General features: G+C 35.7%; 1 protein-coding gene across 2 annotated transcripts in view; it reads right to left on the bottom strand.

Moving 5' to 3' along the window:
* LOC138714617 (putative fatty acyl-CoA reductase CG5065) overlaps positions 1–18992 on the bottom strand; it is a 163695-nt gene that overhangs the window by 9772 nt on the left and 134931 nt on the right. For both annotated transcript variants that reach the window (XM_069846645.1, XM_069846646.1), the window contains exons 4-7: positions 17927–18072; positions 15528–15637; positions 7256–7448; positions 1022–1261 (exon numbers count right to left, since the gene is read on the bottom strand). In XM_069846645.1, the coding sequence (XP_069702746.1) occupies positions 1022–1261; positions 7256–7448; positions 15528–15637; positions 17927–18072 (689 nt within the window). The remainder of the gene's footprint in view (positions 1–1021; positions 1262–7255; positions 7449–15527; positions 15638–17926; positions 18073–18992) is intronic.

Raw genomic sequence — 18992 nt, 5'->3', positions numbered from 1 at the left:
AAAAATTCGCTTCGGCGCCGGGGATCAAACCCGGGTCCTTGGTTCTACGTACCAGGCGCTCTGACAACTGAGCTACGCCGAATTCAATCTACAGCACTGGAACCAAGGACCCGGGTTCGATCCCCGGCGCCGGAGCGAATTTTTCTCCTCAAATATTAAATGCTAGGTAACTTTCGGTGCTGACCCCAGACTCATTTCACCGGCATTATCACCTTCATCTCATTCAGACGCTAAATAACCTTAGATGTTGATAAAGCGTCGTAAAATAACCTACTAAAAAATCGACACCGGCACAGATATGTCAAATGAATATTATTAACACCATCACTACAGCACTATCTCTATAATCTTTTCGCTGTAAGAAAAATCCTAATGTAAACAATAGCACGTGACTGAAGTGAGGCTTCATTGGCCGCTGTTTGGCGCCATAGATTCTCAGTACATGTTCCCGCCTACTGTTGTACATTCTGTTTCATGTTAAACATTTCCCGTTACTCGTCAAGTAGGCCTAACCTCACTACTATGCATTCGTTTGCTTAGGAAATATTTACTTTATAATTACTGTAATTAAAACTCACTTAACTTATTATATACATTTAAGACTATTTGTTTTTCACCGCTTTTCAGAGGGTTTCCACTCCTATGTTTAATAACCACACACACCGAGGATGCAGAAGCCATGCTTCAGTACCACGTGCTTACGTGACGCCAGCTTGTTACAAGAACAGACTACCTCGGTATTACTGTTGGTATTCATCCGCGTTAATAGTACGTAAAAAAATATAAAAGTAGCTTTCTTTTACATAGAGTTTTACATATGACTGAAGTTCTATGTTTCATCTTATTTAACGACTAGAATTCAATTTTTTATTGTCAAATAAAGCAAGATTATGGTTTCTAAATACGAACTACATTTTCCTGCGTCATGCGAGTGTTTCGACTGGGAGCCAATCACGGGTATGATAGCAACGTGCTTATGTTTACATTAGGATTTTTCTTACAGCGAAAACAGTATACTTACAAAGGTTTTTTTCCGCAGAGTGTGACGAGGAAGTCAATGAAGTAGGCCGGCAGAAAGTGGAAGAAGATGACGCAGAACGTGTGCATGATCCAGGAGCTTTTTATGCTGCCGTCGGGAAACCAGATGGCATCGCTCAGCGGGTTGTCGTACAGGTGCTTCCTGCCGCTGTCCAGGATGTTGCCCCACGTGATCGGGTTATCCCCGGACTCGGTAAGATTGCAGATAAATGGCTTCTTTGGCCTGTAAATATTATACATTAGTGTTATCAACTTGCTTCATCAAACGTGATTTGGGCACTTTAACGGTGTTCAAAGTGGTGTATTCTTTTAGTATTCCATAGACATGGTTTCCGAGAACAACTCTTGACAAATTATTATCAAAAGCAAAACCAAGAGAAAAGGACATTGCCCTTTTCTTGTCTTCCTTTATGATGGAGCCGATTGTTTGCTGCAGATGTTTGAGGTTTTTACATTTGCATATGTCACGGTATAGAAACACAGTTTGAAATCATAAGGCAAAAAGATTGCTGTAGATTTATTATCTATACAGTTTCGACTCAGTTTCGGAAAAGCTAATCTCCATTTCAGAAAAACTAATTTTAATTTCAGAAAAGCTAATATAAATTTTGAAAATGCTTAATTTCTATTCAGAAAAACATATATTTAATTTCGAAAAAGCTTACCTTAAATTTATAAAATGTAAATTCAATATCGGAAATATTATACACTAGTGTTATTAATGTGCTTTCATCAAACATGATTTGGCCACTTTAACGGTGTTCAGAGTGGTGTATTCTTTTAGTATTCCATAGACATGGTTTCCGAGAAAAACTCTTGACATATCATCAAAATCAAAACCAAGAAAAAAGGACATTGCCCTTTTCTTGTCTTCCTTGATGATGGAGCCGATTGTTTGCTGCAGATGTTTGAGGTTTTTACATTTACATATGTCACGCTATATAAACACACTTTGAAATCATAAGGCAGAAAGATTGCTATAGATTTATCATCTATACAGTTTCGACTCAGTTTCGGAAAAGCTAATCTCAATTTCAGAAAAACTAATTTTAATTTCAGAAAAGCTAACATAAATTTTCAAAATGCTTAATTTCTATTCAGAAAAAAATATACTTAATTTCAAAAAAGGTTACCTTAAATTTATCAAATGTAAATTCAATATCGGAAATGATACTACACTCAGAAAACAATGAACTCAGGATTTTAAATGTTTTTTTTTTTTTTTTCATTTGCAGCCAAAAACAAAGAAACGCAACTCGCAAATATAACAGCGCCCAAAGGCAAACAAATGCAAACGAAAATGTAGGATACGTTCATTTCGATGTAGAACGTAGTGAGCGCAGTCGTTTTTAGACGTTGACTATTATCTTTGCAGCGGTATGGATGCTTTCCTTTAGTCACTTCATAGAAACAATATACCATCATAGACTCTACTCTGGTTAAATGAGGTGTCAGCTAGCCATGTTTTAGTAATCGGTGATTATGAATGGTGCACAGATCTAAACAGAAAAACTCTTGACAAATTATCAAAAGCAAAACCAAGAGAAAAGGACATTGCCATTTTCTTGTCTTCCTTGATGATGGAGCCGATAGTTTGCTGCAGATATTTGAGGTTTTTACATTTACATCGCGGTATAGAAATACAGTTTGAAATCATAAGGCAAAACGATTGCTATAGATTTATTATCTATACAGTTTCGACTCAGTTTCGGAAAAGCTAATCTCAATTTCAGAAAAAACTAATTTTAATTTCAGAAAAGTTAACATAAATTTTGAAAATGCATAATTTCTATTCAGAAAAAATATACTTAATTTCAAAAAAGCTTAGGCCTACCTTAAATTTATAAAATGTAGATTCAATATCTGAAATGATACTACACTCAGAAAACAATGAACTCAGGATTTTAAATGTTTTTTACATTTTTTTTCAGCCATAGAGTAACATTACATATACAGCGTGTCTCAAAAATAAACTGACAAAATTAATTGTGGCCGTTGCCACAGAGTAAAGAAATACGCAGTGAAAACCCCACAGCTCTGTTTTAAATATTTTTCAAGTTACTGTTCTGTGAATTTGTTAAAGCGTAGTATCAATAATGAAAGTTAGATAATCTCGGAAAGGCCGAGAATATTTATAGGAAAGACATTTCCGATTTTTAATCTTTTTCGCTAAATGACTTTTACTTTTCTAATAGGTAAAATTATGCAAATTCAACCTATCTCAAAGTGTTCAGGCAGTGTATGGGGAGCTATTCTCTGATTCCGCGGCAAATTAAAAGTTAATAGTTCGATGCCAATTATTAAACAAATGCCCAATACTTACCTATGTACACCAACTGCATAATCACATATCATGTTTATTTGATACCTTAATTATTTGAGTTGGAATATCGAAAGCTTTTACTTTTATTTTTTTTATTATAGAACATTCCAGAAATATGTTTTTCTTTTGTTTTTTAGATACAATGTATAATTAAATTATATGTACATGTTAAATGAAATTCATTCTCCATATTCTCTCACGAGGACACAAATATTGTATTATACTACTATGATGTACCGAAGTAAATTTCCGTGCAAGAATTCTGCATTACCATATGGCGAAGAATGGGTAGAACGGAGGAAAATTCTGGAACTAGAATCCGGTGTGACTTAGTGGATAAAGCGTCAGCACGTAGAGCTGAAAACCCGAGTTTGAGTCCCGGTGCCGGAGAGAAATTTCTCCGCTCTACCCATTCTTCACAAATATTGTAGTTATGAACAACGTTTATTGACAATATTCGTTAACATGGCAACAAGAATTGTTGCTGTCACCATTTGTATTAATTTAGTGCAACCACATCTAAGTTAATAGAATATTATTCAAAATAGAATAAAATAAAAATAATTTAAATAATAGTCTATTAAAGCTTTCCGAAATTAGATTGATCTTTTCCGAAATTTAATTTCCTTTTTCTGACATTAGGGGATAGTTGGGTAGTATCGGACACCGGGTAATATCGGACAGTGAGTTTCTTTCATCTACCACCAGATGATAGTATATAGCATATAGCAACGTAACCATGTCATTCAGGTACTACAATACGGTAGTAGATGAAAGAAACGCATTGTCCAATTACCCGGTGTCCGATACTACCAAACTCTCCCCTAACTTTACATCTTCCGAAGTTATGTTAATATTTCTGGAACTGAAATTACTTTCTTCGACATTGTATAGATTTTTTCTCGAATTTGAACATTAAGATTGAAGAGGTCAACTTATAGAACCAATCGGACCTCATTTCCTCGACACATCTCGTGCTCTCAATTTATTCAAATTATTCCCGCCCAAACAAACGCACACACAGGTCCCATCAATCCCCCCTCCACTTCCGGTACTAGATACGTAACTTAAAATACTGTGAGCAAGTCCATCACTTTAGTATCAGCCTAGCATCTAGCACGAGCAGACCAACACATGTCAAACCGTAAGTTAATTTTCTTTTCGAAATAGCCATTACCCCAAGCAGTTTTAACCAAAATTAATACAATACCAGCCAAATTTTCAAATCAATTTATTAATATTTATTCACATTGTTACAGACACGCCAGGCTGTACTAAATTTATGGACCTGATAACCTCCATATTGTATCAGTAATATATCTATGATTTACATCAATTTCATCAACTACAATTGGATGAAACGTCTTAACAACACGCATTTTAACAAAATATAAACATGTTAGTGACAAAACGACACTGCGCTTTAGTTCAACGTCAAACATCAAGATCAACAGAAACTGCCCTATTCAACGAACTTTAAATCGGCAAATACATCCAACATATGTTCAACGTGATTATAATTTTTCAAAGTGATTTTCAAAGTGTTCACATTTCAGTGACTACGCTAATAGTGGTTACAATCCTTAAACAGTTTTAATTTTTTATATATTTTAGATCATGTCGCATGACTTGCAGTGATTTAAATCGGCAAATACAGCCAACACATGTTCAAAGTGATTTAAACTTTTAAAGTGTTTATACAAAGTGTTCACATTTCAATAACTACGCTAATAGTGGTTACAATTCTTAAACAGTTTTATTTTATATTTTAGATCATATCACATGACTTGCAGTGATTTAAATCGCCAAATACAGCCAACACATGTTCAAAGTGATTTAAACTTTTAAAGTGTTTATACAAAGTGTTCACATTTCAATAACTACGCTAATAGTGGTTACAATTCTTAAACAGTTTTATTTTATATTTTAGATCATATCACATGACTTGCAGTGATTTAAATCGCCAAATACAGCTAACACATGTTCAAAGTGATTTAAACTTTTAAAGTGTTTATACAAAGTGTTCACATTTCAATAACTACGCTAATAGTGGTTACAATTCTTAAACAGTTTTAGTTTATATTTTAGATCATATCACATGACTTGCAGTGATTTAAATCGGCAAATACAGCCAACACATGTTCAAAGTGATTTAAACTTTTAAAGTGTTTATACAAAGTGTTCACATTTCAATAACTACGCTAATAGTGGTTACAATTCTTAAACAGTTTTAGTTTATATTTTAGATCATATCACATGACTTGCAGTGATTTAAATCGGCAAATACAGCCAACACATGTTCAAAGTGATTTAAACTTTTAAAGTGTTTATACAAAGTGTTCACATTTCAATAACTGCACTAATAGTGGTTACAATTCTTAAACAGTTTTAGTTTATATTTTAGATCATATCACATGACTTGCAGTGATTTAAATCGGCAAATACAGCCAACACATGTTCAAAGTGATTTAAACTTTTAAAGTGTTTATACAAAGTGTTCACTTTTCAATAACTACGCTAATAGTGGTTAAAATTCTTAAACAGTTTTATTTTATATTTTAGATCATATCACATGACTTGCAGTGATTTAAATCGGCAAATACAGCCAACACATGTTCAAAGTGATTTAAACTTTTAAAGTGTTTATACAAAGTGTTCACATTTCATTGACTACGCTAATAGTGGTTACAATTCTTAAACAGTTTTAATTTTTTATATATTTTAGATCATATCACATGACTTGCAGTGATTTAAATCGGCAAATACAGCCTACACATGTTCAAAGTGATTTAAACTTTTAAAGTGTTTATACAAAGTGTTCACATTTCAATAACTACGCTAATAGTGGTTACAATTCTTAAACAGTTTTATTTTATATTTTAGATCATATCACATGACTTGCAGTGATTTAAATCGGCAAATACAGCCAACACATGTTCAAAGTGATTTAAACTTTTAAAGTGTTTATACAAAGTGTTCACATTTCATTGACTACGCTAATAGTGGTTACAATTCTTAAACAGTTTTAATTTTTTATATATTTTAGATCATATCACATGACTTGCAGTGATTTAAATCGGCAAATACAGCCTACACATGTTCAAAGTGATTTAAACTTTTAAAGTGTTTATACAAAGTGTTCACATTTCAATAACTACGCTAATAGTGGTTACAATTCTTAAACAGTTTTATTTTATATTTTAGATCATATCACATGACTTGCAGTGATTTAAATCGGCAAATACAGCCTACACATGTTCAAAGTGATTTAAACTTTTAAAGTGTTTATACAAAGTGTTCACATTTCAATAACTACGCTAATAGTGGTTACAATTCTTAAACAGTTTTATTTTATATTTTAGATCATATCACATGACTTGCAGTGATTCAACCTAACATAGCATGTATATCATAGATCAACCTAAGTTAAGTCCAAGCAACCACACTAATATGACCCGAAAATTACCACATTAATTTCCATCTAATAGGCAAGGTTTTCATCATATTAATCTAACATTTCACATCTGAAGATGATACACATGTATCGAAAACGTTAATGAAAATTTATTTATTTATGATAAGCAAAGGCGGTTTTGTACACATATAAATTATAGTCAAAGCACATAGTAAGTTAATAACGAGAAAAAGTCGCTTCGGCGCCGGGGATCGAACCCAGGACTTCCAGTTATACACACTGAGTGCTCTACCACTGAACTACGCCGAAGTTCAATCCACAGCACCGGATCGAATCTTTCTCCTTTGGTTTCCCATTCGATCCCCGGCGTCGGAGTGAATTTTTCTCCGTTATTAACCAATAATAACCTTAACAGATGGTACAGTAATTCTGTAGGACCAAAAATTAGTAATCTTTACATAGCGCACAGTAATGCCTACCTGAGGGCAGCCACCTTCCAGGCCAGTATGATCAGGGCGTTGATGGCGATATCGCAGGGCATGACGTCAGCGTTGTACTCTGCTCGACAGTGCATCGAGCGGATCACGCCCTTGCCAGCGCCCACGAGCAGCCCTGTAGGACCGTTCAGGTTCTCCACCCAACCAGGCAACGGCTCCTTCCAGATCCCCGTCACTGTAAAATAAAACGAAGTACATCTACTTGACTGTTTTACAGAATAACCTTACAACCATTTTCCACCCTCAATATGTGAACTGTTACAACTCTCAGTACACTTCTGACCCAGTGTAGGTGAATATTCTATATTATCATTAGACGGTGGTTGCAGGATGACTTATCGTTGAATGTAGGTGCACATTTACAATATGTTACATTTTTTTTTCATTCAGACCATTGGCTGAACAGGTTTTAAACGTAAACAGACGACGTCAACATGCTACTGTATCTCCCTACAGTCAGAAGGAAAAGAAAAATAACGTACTGTAGTCAGTGGCGGCTCGTGATAAAATATTGTGTTCACAATTTTGTGTTCCAAAATCGAAGAGAATTTGAAATCGTACGTTTTTAGCCTAATATGAAATGTCATGATTCCAATGTTTCACTGTCGAAAAAAACCGTATACAAATTCAAAACAACATATAATAATAATAATAATAATAATAATAATAATAATAATAATAATGAAACCTAGTCTTTTTATTTCCAATTTTTCCTGGAAAGCCAGTTCACCCAATTATTTACTCTTCAAAATTACTTGAACAGAGTTCATTGTTTACGTCTGTTAAAAATTAATACATAAAACAATTTACAAAAGCGTGTGTTCAGTAATATATTTTGATTCACAACACACCGATACACTATAGCCTATACCAGTACTGTAATCCCATTCGCATAGATTGATTACTATAGATACATGCCAGTAAATATTATTCTTAAATAATATACACCACCATACAGATATTTAAATTCATACCACCATCACATTCTGCCAGCACGTGTTTGAAAGCCAAACTATGCTATATGCCGAAACTGAAGTATAGTAATTCACAAACCTCACTCTCGTAGCAGCACTGTACACACATCGACATAAAGTAAACGTTCCGACAGTGAGATGCTGACACCTGCAGGCTAAAATACAGACTTTTCTCCTCGATATATAGCACGTAAACGATAGGCATCGATGCACCTGCCATCTGTAGGATAGATTCACTGTTCACTTAATGCTTTGTGCTCTTGACGAGTCATAAGCGGCCAGCGAAAGACAATTTTCTCCCGCGCATGCGTGAAATTTCTGTAACCTTCTTGAAAAGAGCACGGCTTGTACGTGAACGGATGTTGCCAAGTTTACATAAGAAGTTTATGCAAGATGCGGGAAGTTTAAAATACTCGATCTTGATATTATACATCCCCACTACGCCAATACGGTATTAAATAATAAAACTAGTCGTGCATTAATGGAAACAAGGTGTTCACATGCTCTTGTGCTCTTATTGACTCACCGCCACTGACTGTAGTACTGTAGTACATATCTTGCAAGGTTCAGTCCTCGTCATCATTGATGCAATTACCAGCGTTGCAGTAAACGACGATATATTCTCGTAAGTTGTCGAAGCTGAATCGTCTTCGCCTATCGCTTAAATAGTTTTTGTATCGAGAGAATTTCTGAAGAAAAACTCTAAAATGGGGATCACTCAATTTCCTTAGAGGAATATTTGCACTGAGCATCATGTTGTACGTGTCGTTTAGACCCGCACAACTAAATGATTATGATGATGATGATGATGATGATGATTTCTCAGATTTAATTTCAACGCATTTCCTGTGCGATGTACTGTTGCAATGTTTCTCTATAGCCTGAGTTGTTCTAGTTTTTTATTTCAATTTTACATACATTGCACACGATATTGTCTTCGTTAATACATAAAATGTCACTCTCATACTTCTTAATTGCATTTCGTATCTGTAAGCGAATTTAACGTTTTGACTTCCACATTATGAATGGATCAGCACTACACTATTCAACTCGTACTAAATACTTGAGCAGGATAACACAACTGCACACATTGCGTTGCAATGTGGACCGGGGTTCCTTCGTTATGTACGCTGCTGTACTCGCCAGGTACACAAAAGACGGACGGCGCGGCACGTGCCATATACTCCGATACGAAACAACTTCACTTCTCATTAAGTCATCACGCATCCATTGTCTAATTATCACACAAGGATTATTATAATAATAGGCTACGGTATATACAGTATTTTCGGTTCAGATCTCCAGATTTTATTTTTCTTCCGGAGGCAGGCTTCATTTCCACAGTATAGTGTCTTGTTGTTACCATGTTTTTTCTTGGTGGTTTTCACAGTTTTTCGTCAACTTTCATGACAATCGAGAAATATAATTGCAATTGGCTCAGCTTCTATTTCATCGTAGTTTGTAGATTCCGGAATAAGGTTAAATCGGTCATTAATTCGTTATGTAAATTGCGGAGCAAACTGATGATGAGTGCACGTAAATTGCCGAGTACGGGAGAGAAAATGTGCACGTAAATTGCGGAGTAGGGGAGAGAAAAGGTGCACGTAAATTGCGGAGTAGGGGAGAGAAAAGGTGCACGTAAATTGCGGAGTAGGGGAGAGAAAATGTGCACGTAAATTGCGGAGTAGGAGAGAGAAAATGTGCACGTAAATTGCGGAGTAGGGGAGAGAAAATGTGCACGTAAATTGCGGAGTAGGGGAGAGAAAAGGTGCACATAAATTGCGGAGTAGGGGAGAGAAAAGGTGCACGTAAATTGCGGAGTAGGGGAGGGAAAAGGTGCACGTAAATTGCTGAGAGTGAAAAGACGCTGTGGATTATTAGTTGAAATTTTATTGTGAAATTGGATTTAATTGTAATTGTTTGTATATTGTAATGGCGATTTTGGCTCTAAAATATGTACACACATGTGGGGTCACTGAAGCTAGGTTAACAAGTTCCTTTCCACTTTACAAGATTTAGGATTGGCAGATTTTATCGGAAACCTGATGTAGTTAAACTTGTTTCCCTACATTAATAATAGTAATAATAATAATAATAATAATAATAATAATAATAATAATAATAATAATGGCTTTATTTAACCTGGCAGAGTTAAGGCCTTAAGGCCTACACTCAACCAGGATTAAAACTTGCTTACACAGTTGATCATAAAACTAGATCAGAATTAAGTAATTACATACTGATACATAATGAGATCAAAAGAGGTAGTTACATAAAATTTACCTCATAAAATAAAAATAAACATAGTGAAATACATATTAATTTGTTAGAATCAAATGCGAATCACATAAAAACAGAAGCCGATAATTCAATAAAAAAAGAAAAATGTACACAGTAAAAATAAAAATAAACACATTAGTATACATATTAGTATTACAGACGTGGACAAATTATTAGCAAAATTGAAGATTTTTATTATATATATTTTTTTTACAAAACATGATTCTTCAATTTAGACTACAGTTGACATTTTTGCATATTTCCAAATTATTAGCAAAATTGAAGATTTGTATTGTATATTTTTAGAAAAGTTAACTCTTCAATTTGGACTACATTTGATATTTTTGCATATTTACAAATTATTAGCAAAACTGAAGGTTTTTATTATATATTTTTACAAAATTCGTTTCTTCAATTTGGAATACAGTTGACATTTTGGATATTTCCAATTTATTAGCAAAACTGAAGATTTTTATTTTACAGTTTTACGAAATTTGACTCTTCAATTTAGACTGTAGTTGACATTTTTGCTAATTTACAAATTATTAACAAAATTGATGATTTTTATTATATATTTTTACAAAATTTAATTCTTCAATTTACACTACAGTTGACATTTTTGCATATTTCTGTCTATTGTAATGAAAGAAATATGCAAAATTGTCAACTGTAGTCTAAATTGAAAAATCAAATTTTGTAAACAGAATTATCATAAAAATCGTCAATTTTGTTAATAATTTGTCCACGTCTGTAGATTACAATTAAGTAGGATTTACATAATTAAACCAGAAACCGACAATTGAATAAAATGTACACAAAAAATAGATTAATAATAAAAACAACAACACAGTGGGATACATATTGGCGTTAAGTGATAAATAAACACGATTTAGATAATAAAAATAAGAAAAAAAATACAGTGGAACACATTTGCAACACGTTAGATCTGGCAACTCATCATAAGATATTTTTCTAATTTACATTTAAAGGAAATTAAAGTTCGGCAGCCCTTGACTTCAGGCGGCAGCGAATTCCAGTGACGAGAAGTAGCAACAGTGAAAGATGAAGAATAAAGAGATGATGTGTGGAGTGGTATTTCTAGCGTGTTATCATATTGTGACCGAGTATTAAAGTTATGATACCGAGAAAGACTGTGGAATCGGACAGATAAGTAAGAGGGAGTAGAGGTGTGCAAAATTCGGTATAAGAGAGAAAGGGAATGTAACTTTCTCCTCTCATTTAACCTGAGCCACAATAATTTATCGAAAGAAGGCGAAATGTGATCGTAGTAGCGGACATTACAAATGAAACGAACACACGCATTATGAACACGTTGCAGTTTCTGGGATAAATCCACCCCGAGATCACTGAATAAAGCGTCACAATAATCGAAATGAGGCATAATAAGAGTCTGTACGAGCATCTGCTTTAATTAAGCTGGATAGTGGTACAATCTTTTTAATGAGTGAAGAGTGGAAAATACTTTCTTGCATGTGTGTTTGATATGCGTGTCCCAGGTAAGGTTAGATTCAAAATGAACTCCCAGGTTTTTTACAGTTGAACTGAATGGAATGACCGCTTTATTCAGAGTCACAGGAGGAAGATTGAGCTTATTAATATCGGGGATTAACCTTTTATTCGAAAATAAGATAGCCTGTGATTTATCTGTATTTAAGTTAAGTCCGAATTGTTGAGACCAAGATGAAACGGATTCGAGATCTTTATTGAGTCTATTAATACAGTCACTTAGTCTATCAGGACTGGCGGAAATGTATAATTGAACGTCATCTGCATAAATATGACATCCGCAATATTTAAATGACTTCAAGTTACGACAGTTGTACTCTCCGTGCTTTTCTATTAGATGGATCTTTACAGAATGAACCTAGGTAACTTCAACTAGAATGAACTGTTAGACTCTTATAAACAGTGATCGTCTCTGCGCTCTTCATTTGTTTACTACCACTCTTGCCTAGTAAACTTCACCGGGCATATTCATTCCGGAATTTACGTGTAGCTTTTGCTAGCCCATGACAAGGTCTTTTTATAAGAAACGTGTTTTTGTCCGGAATTTTCGTACACTCGTTTTCACAGTCCACATTTATACTGTTGCCATCTCGGTTGTTTCGGACTAAATCTGGTTTATTTTAACAACAGTCCAGTTTCGAATATAGTAATTTAGCTGTCAATGGGAAAATATGCAGTGTTTTAAAATGCTGTGTAATTGAAATCTAGTTTTTTTTATAACAATTCTGCCATTTTTGGTGTGAGGTATTTAATTATCGTAATTTTAGTACCACAAATCCATTTAAAGAATTATATTTATGATGTTGAGGTTGGTTCTTCCTAGGTCGAATTCAGAAGTCGAAAGAATTTTTAGTCTAACAATGTTGGAACAAAATCTGGAACATATGATTGCAGACCAGGGGATTGGAATTTTGGGATCCCGTACTGGTTTACACAGAAAAAATCAGTACCGGTACTGGCATAATTATAAAATTCCTGCATCGCTTCTTTAAGCAAATGGGAGCAACTGAGACATATAAATGCGATCTACACCAACTTCTACTACAGTTCCAACTTCTACCGCTCTGCCGGCTCAACCTGATGAAGCTGATGATGTAGATGGTGACTTACTAATCATTGATTTTTAGATGATCTAGCAAAATATCTGTAATTAGAGTTATTTAATATGATATGGAAGTTAATTAAAGGAAAACATGAATTCTAGTTGTTTAGCATTATTTGATTTGTTTTTGAATGCATTTTTAGTTGGAAAATTCTTTACTGGTGGCAACACTGCACACTTCAGGTACAAATTTCTTACATTTTGGGCATTTCTAAGGAAGTTCTGCTCGCACGAAACAGGAAGCAATTATTGGGATGACTTTTTATTTAAATCGCGGATTACAGTATTCGACTTAGCTGTTACTATGAGATCAATGTGAATATTTTGTGACAGAAAATTGTACAACATCCACAAATATAACTGACATTGCTGCATGAATATATCATGGCAGGATCGTAGGAAAACTGACATTTGTGCCAGTGGTGATATTTGCCAATTTCGCATTGTCATAGGCATTCATTCCTAAAGTGAGTGCGGAAAAAATGTACTGCATTATCTATGAATGAAAGCTGTGTGTTCTCTCCCTTTGTAATAATGAAGTAAGGAGAGTGCACGTGGCTTGCGTCTATGTAATAAGTAATAACCAAAGCTCGGAACTTGGGGACTTGTGTGTCGTGTGCATGAGTAAGGTTAAGGTACAATGTACACAAAGCTCACGCTGCAAGTACTCAGGGACAGTCGTGTGTACTAAGAAAGTGGTCACATCGAATGACAAGAAGATGGACGAGGAAACTGTGTCATGTCGAATCCAATGACATTGAGAGAATTACAGGTAAACGGTCTGTTAGAGGAATTAGAAAAATACATATTATTCGGATGGGTATTATAGAAGTTTGAAAATACATTTTTTAAGTTTTAGGTACAGAATTTCGTGGAGGAATTCGGAGGAGATACGTTATTTTCTTCGAACAGAAAGTTTATATTTTGTAAGTTGTGCCACACACAAACTATAGGCATTCATTGAAAGATAGTGCAGTCCCTTGAGTTTGTGGAAAATTTGTCCATAGCCATTGGATCAAGTAGTATGACACACAAATTGAAAACTATTTTCGAGAAAAATTGAGGATACACTTATTTTTCTTAGACACGAGATCAACTACCAACTGCTCAAAATCGAACGGAAAACAGTGACAGTGAAAATATTAAGTATTTTAAGTTTGCTCCCAGTGGAAATAAATTTTTCTCGTTTGAAATTAGGTTTAACTAACAGGCGAAGAAGTTATGGGTTCGAAAATCTTGGAATATACGTAGTCATACACTGTAATAAAATGTACAGAGGAGAACAGTAAAGTTTATCATGTTTATTTTTATTATATATTGTGACAGCGACGTGAGATTCGAACTCACGACCAGCGTCCCGCAAGAGAGAAGATCGCGCGCAGCAATTTGGGATGGCGCGCGGCGTAGAGGGGAAAGGGCCAACGCGGCGAGAGAGTGGAGAGAGTTTGCGTGCGCATCTTCTGCTTGCCTAGAGAGGCCGAGAAATCCGTCGAAATGGAAGACTCGCGAATTCGAACTTTCGAGGCTACGTCGCTGTGGTTATAAATTACGGACGCGAAGGAACGACAGCAGAGTTTTCAGTTATTCAGTCAGTGAGAAAGCCAGAGCAAGGAAGCCAGTCTTGTGTACCGGAGTTCGACTCGAGTGTGCGTCCGCAACTGCGTCAGCAGCCGAAGGCCTGAGTTCGAGTGCAGTGGACTGCAGTTGGAGGGACCTGAGTTCGAGTGCAGTGGACCGCAGTTGGAGGGACCCGAGTTCGAGTACAGTGAACTGTCTCTGAAGGTCTGTGGTTCGAGATACTGTGAACTCGAGTGACTGAGCTAGAAGAACTGTGAACTGAGAACTGATAGTTCTGATTTGTAAATAGTGCTTTGTAAATATTAGTTAAGATTAACAGTTCATTGTTGTGCGTAATAGTCCAAGTAAATTGTCATTGTCGTCGGTGGAGTGCTATAACGAATACTGTGTTGAGTGAAGATCCAATTGTTGACGAGAGCGTTTAAGGTGAATTGTAGAAAGGAATTATTGTTGTGACGAATAAATTACATTGTTGTTACTATTAAAAATTCACAATATTATAAAACAAAAATTGGACTTAAATAAAAAAACTAAAGATTATGTACAATGAAAAAAAAAATAAAAGCCGAATTTCTCCATACATTTCAACCAACTCACAACGTATTTTCAACACAACTCCATCATCAACTCTTAAACTATAAAATTACGTGTTTCAACCTATCGTAATACTATCAATATGTTGTTGCATCAGACATAACAGTACTTCCACGCTGGAAGCGGGAGTTTGTTGACATTGAAGTCCGGTCGCTTAGCCACGTCCCCAAGTTCCGAGCTTTGGTAATAACCTTCTTACCTATGGACGGTCTCGCAATGGCGATAGGGAACTTGGAGCTATAACTGAGGACCAGCTGCTCTGTCAGGTTCTTGGAGTAAGCGTATGTGTTGGGCAGGTTACCCACGAGTCTGCAACATTGATTGACACGATTATTATGAATGTATATACAGGGTGTTTCCGAGGTGGTGTTACAAACTTTCAGGGATGATGGCGAAGGGCACATCTATCAATTTGAGATCAGGAACCATGGTCGGGAAATAACTGAGTCGAAAGTTATAAGCAAAAATAGTTGTGTAGAAATGGAATTGTAATTTGGCACCACGTGCCCTCCTTCCCTTAACTTTTGGAACAGCCGTGGAAAGATGGTATGGGCCGTATGTCTCCTACGTGGGTACTCGGCCCGATACAATCTGTGAGCTTGTCTACTGTTCCCATTGGCTCATCCGTATTCGAAAATCAGGTCTGTATATTCCGCTCTCGTGTACTCCTCCATTTCACTAGGACTGATCGACTGGACACTGCAACTTGTACACATACACTGCTGTCTACAGACGTGCATATCAGGACCGGCCATGTCCGTTACACATTACGCTATCTGCATTGCTTTAGTGTAGTTTCCTGTCCCCATCCCTCAGACAGCGCACTGAATGGAATACTGTAAGTAGACAACGTAAACAACGTCAGATGAATATAGTGTGTGTAAGATGTACAGATAAATACACATAAATAAGTTGTACAGAGGAATACAATTATTTCATTTTCACACAACTAATTTTGCTTGTAACTTTCGACTCTGTCATTTCCGGACCATGGTTCCTTATCTCAAATTGATACATGTGCCCTTCGCCATCAACTCCGAAAGTTTGTAACACTACTTCGGAAACACTCTGTATATTATATGTACATGACCTTATATGTATGTGTATGTATATACAGGGTGAAGTGAAATATTCTTGCAACTTGAAAAGGACGATAGAGTATACGTACGTGAACAGAAAGCCTACGTTTTGTGATTAAATGCACGGTTAATTAAAATATTAAGTTAGGAGTTTGAGCAGTCCTGTAACATCGTCGCTAAAACACTACTCGTGTACAGATGTAAGAGATCAATGAACTCGGTCAGTCTCTGTACGGTCTATTCCATATGAAATCGATCAGTAAAAAACCTTGCATTTTTTATACTCTATTTTTTTCCCTACTTACACAAGGTGCTGAGGGGAGTGCATTTTCAAAAATATGCTATCGAAAGTCAAACGGTTTTCGTACTGTTGAGCGACAAATTGTGCGTATTTTATAAAAACAAACCTCTTTCAGCGCTCAGAACTCTGGAACCATTTACTGCAGAACATTGAACGAGAGCTTATTTTGAAGCTGACATTTGGTAGGTTATGTTAAGAAGTAATCCTTATTTTTATTGTACACAGAGAGACAGATAATATGATTTTACTTGCGTTTAGGCTTTTTGGCCATTTGTAAAAATGTAAAAAAATATATATATATATATTGAGAAAAAACCTTGCATTATTAAGAGGGATTCGGCATTGTTTGCTTAGTGGCTCGGCAATAAGTTTCGAGGGTATTAAATAGATTATTTTCACACCCCTAGACTTGAACGGCGCAGTACCGCAAGCACTGGCCGAGAGTTGAAGATAAGTGAGCGTTGGGCGTCATTTTACTCCTGTGTTTATGAAAACCTGTGATAAAGCTAGCACAGCCATGACTGCTAGACGACACTTCACTTGTTTGTCTCCTGGCCTTGTTTGCCTCGGCTATCTCCCGACTCACAGTCAGCTGGTTAGTTCACGCGCGTACTATTTATTTTCTTTATTTGATATTTTTCAATACTTTCTTATCAACGTCCCACCAGTAAAAAATATGTGTTTATTTGTACTTTCAATGCGGAATCTAACCATATATTTTAAAAATTTGTTTTCGTGGCCAAAGACGTCTTAATGAAGGAAAATCTAAATTTCTCCATTTCCATAAAAAGTAAGAAAATCTGTTGATATGTCAATATAAACTTTAATTTCTCAGCATCAAAATAAACCATGATTTTGACCATTGGGTGAAAGGGTTTCGGAGCCACAACAATTTAAATTTGCTAATTTTATGAAAATACGATAAATTTAAATATTTTTAATTTAAACACTATGAAGTTCTGATGCCTCAAACTTTGCACAAAGCATTGTATCACAGTTGTCTACGGACAGAAAAAGTTTCATTGTATTTAAAAATTGCAAGGTCAATTTTCTCTATATTTCGGTCGATTTGAGATGGAATAGACCATACGTAAGCTGCATTCTGCCGAGACGTTGCCACTCGCTCTCTTCGTACAATGGCTTGAATTTAGGGCTTTGTAACATTAAATTGATACGAAAACCCTTTACGCTATTGAAATACGCCAGAGGTACGCTTACTTAGGAGTAATGGAGTCCAGTGTGTCGTCGTCCATCCAGTCAACGAGCTGCAGGATGTTGTGGGGGTCGGTGGGTGCAGGGTACGGCACCTCCTCCAGCACGGGCTGGTCGCAATGACAGTACGCCGTGGACACGTGCACGAATGCCTGTAAGGCAAAACAAGCATTAGGCTTTCATAAACATGATATTATTGGAAATCGTCATGCTATGGCGGAGAATAAGAGGATATTTGAAATGAAGGGTTAACTAGCCTTGGTCAAGGAAGTAGTAGCGGTTTAAAATTGGCCTGGGTTGCCTTGGGAAAACCACGAAAAGCCCAAATCAAGTTAACTGACATCTGGAGTCGAGCCTCGGACTTTCCGAATACAAAGCGAGATGATAACTATTACCCCACATTACTCAGTATAATAATAATAATAATAATAATAATAATAATAATAATAATAATAATAATAATAATTACAAATAGCTTTTAAGAAACCAAAAGGTTCATTGCCGCTCTCACATAAGCCCACAATCGGTCCCTAATCCCTATCCTGAGCAAGATTAATCCAGTCTCTATCATCATATCCCACCTCCCTCAAATCCATTTTAATATTATCCTCCCATCTACGTCTCGGTCTTTTTCCCTTCGGCTTCCCAACTAACACTCTATATGTATTTCTGGATACGCCTATACATGCTACATGCCCTGCCCATCTCTGGATTTAATATTCCTAATTATGTCAGTGAAGAATACAATGTGTTCAGTTCTGCGTTCTGTAACTTCCTCCATTCTCATGTAACTTCATCCCTCTTAGCCCTAAATAATTTCGTAAGCATCTTATTCTGAAACACCCTTAACCTTTGTTCCTCTCTCAAAGTGAGAGTCCAAGTTTCACAATCGTACAGAACAACTGGTAATATAACTGTTTTATAAATTCTAACTTTCAGATTTTTTGACAGCAGACTGGATGATAAAAGTTTCTCAACCGAATAATAACAGGCATTTCCCATATTTATCCGTGTTTAATTTCCTCCTGAGTGTCATTTATATTTGTTACTGTTGCTCCAAGATATTTGAATT

Source organism: Periplaneta americana, chromosome 15 (assembly GCF_040183065.1).
Source record: "Periplaneta americana isolate PAMFEO1 chromosome 15, P.americana_PAMFEO1_priV1, whole genome shotgun sequence".
NCBI classification, from domain to species: domain Eukaryota; kingdom Metazoa; phylum Arthropoda; class Insecta; order Blattodea; family Blattidae; genus Periplaneta; species Periplaneta americana.
The sequence above is the reverse complement of the archived record's forward strand: the minus strand, read 5'-3'. Positions and strand labels throughout refer to the sequence as shown.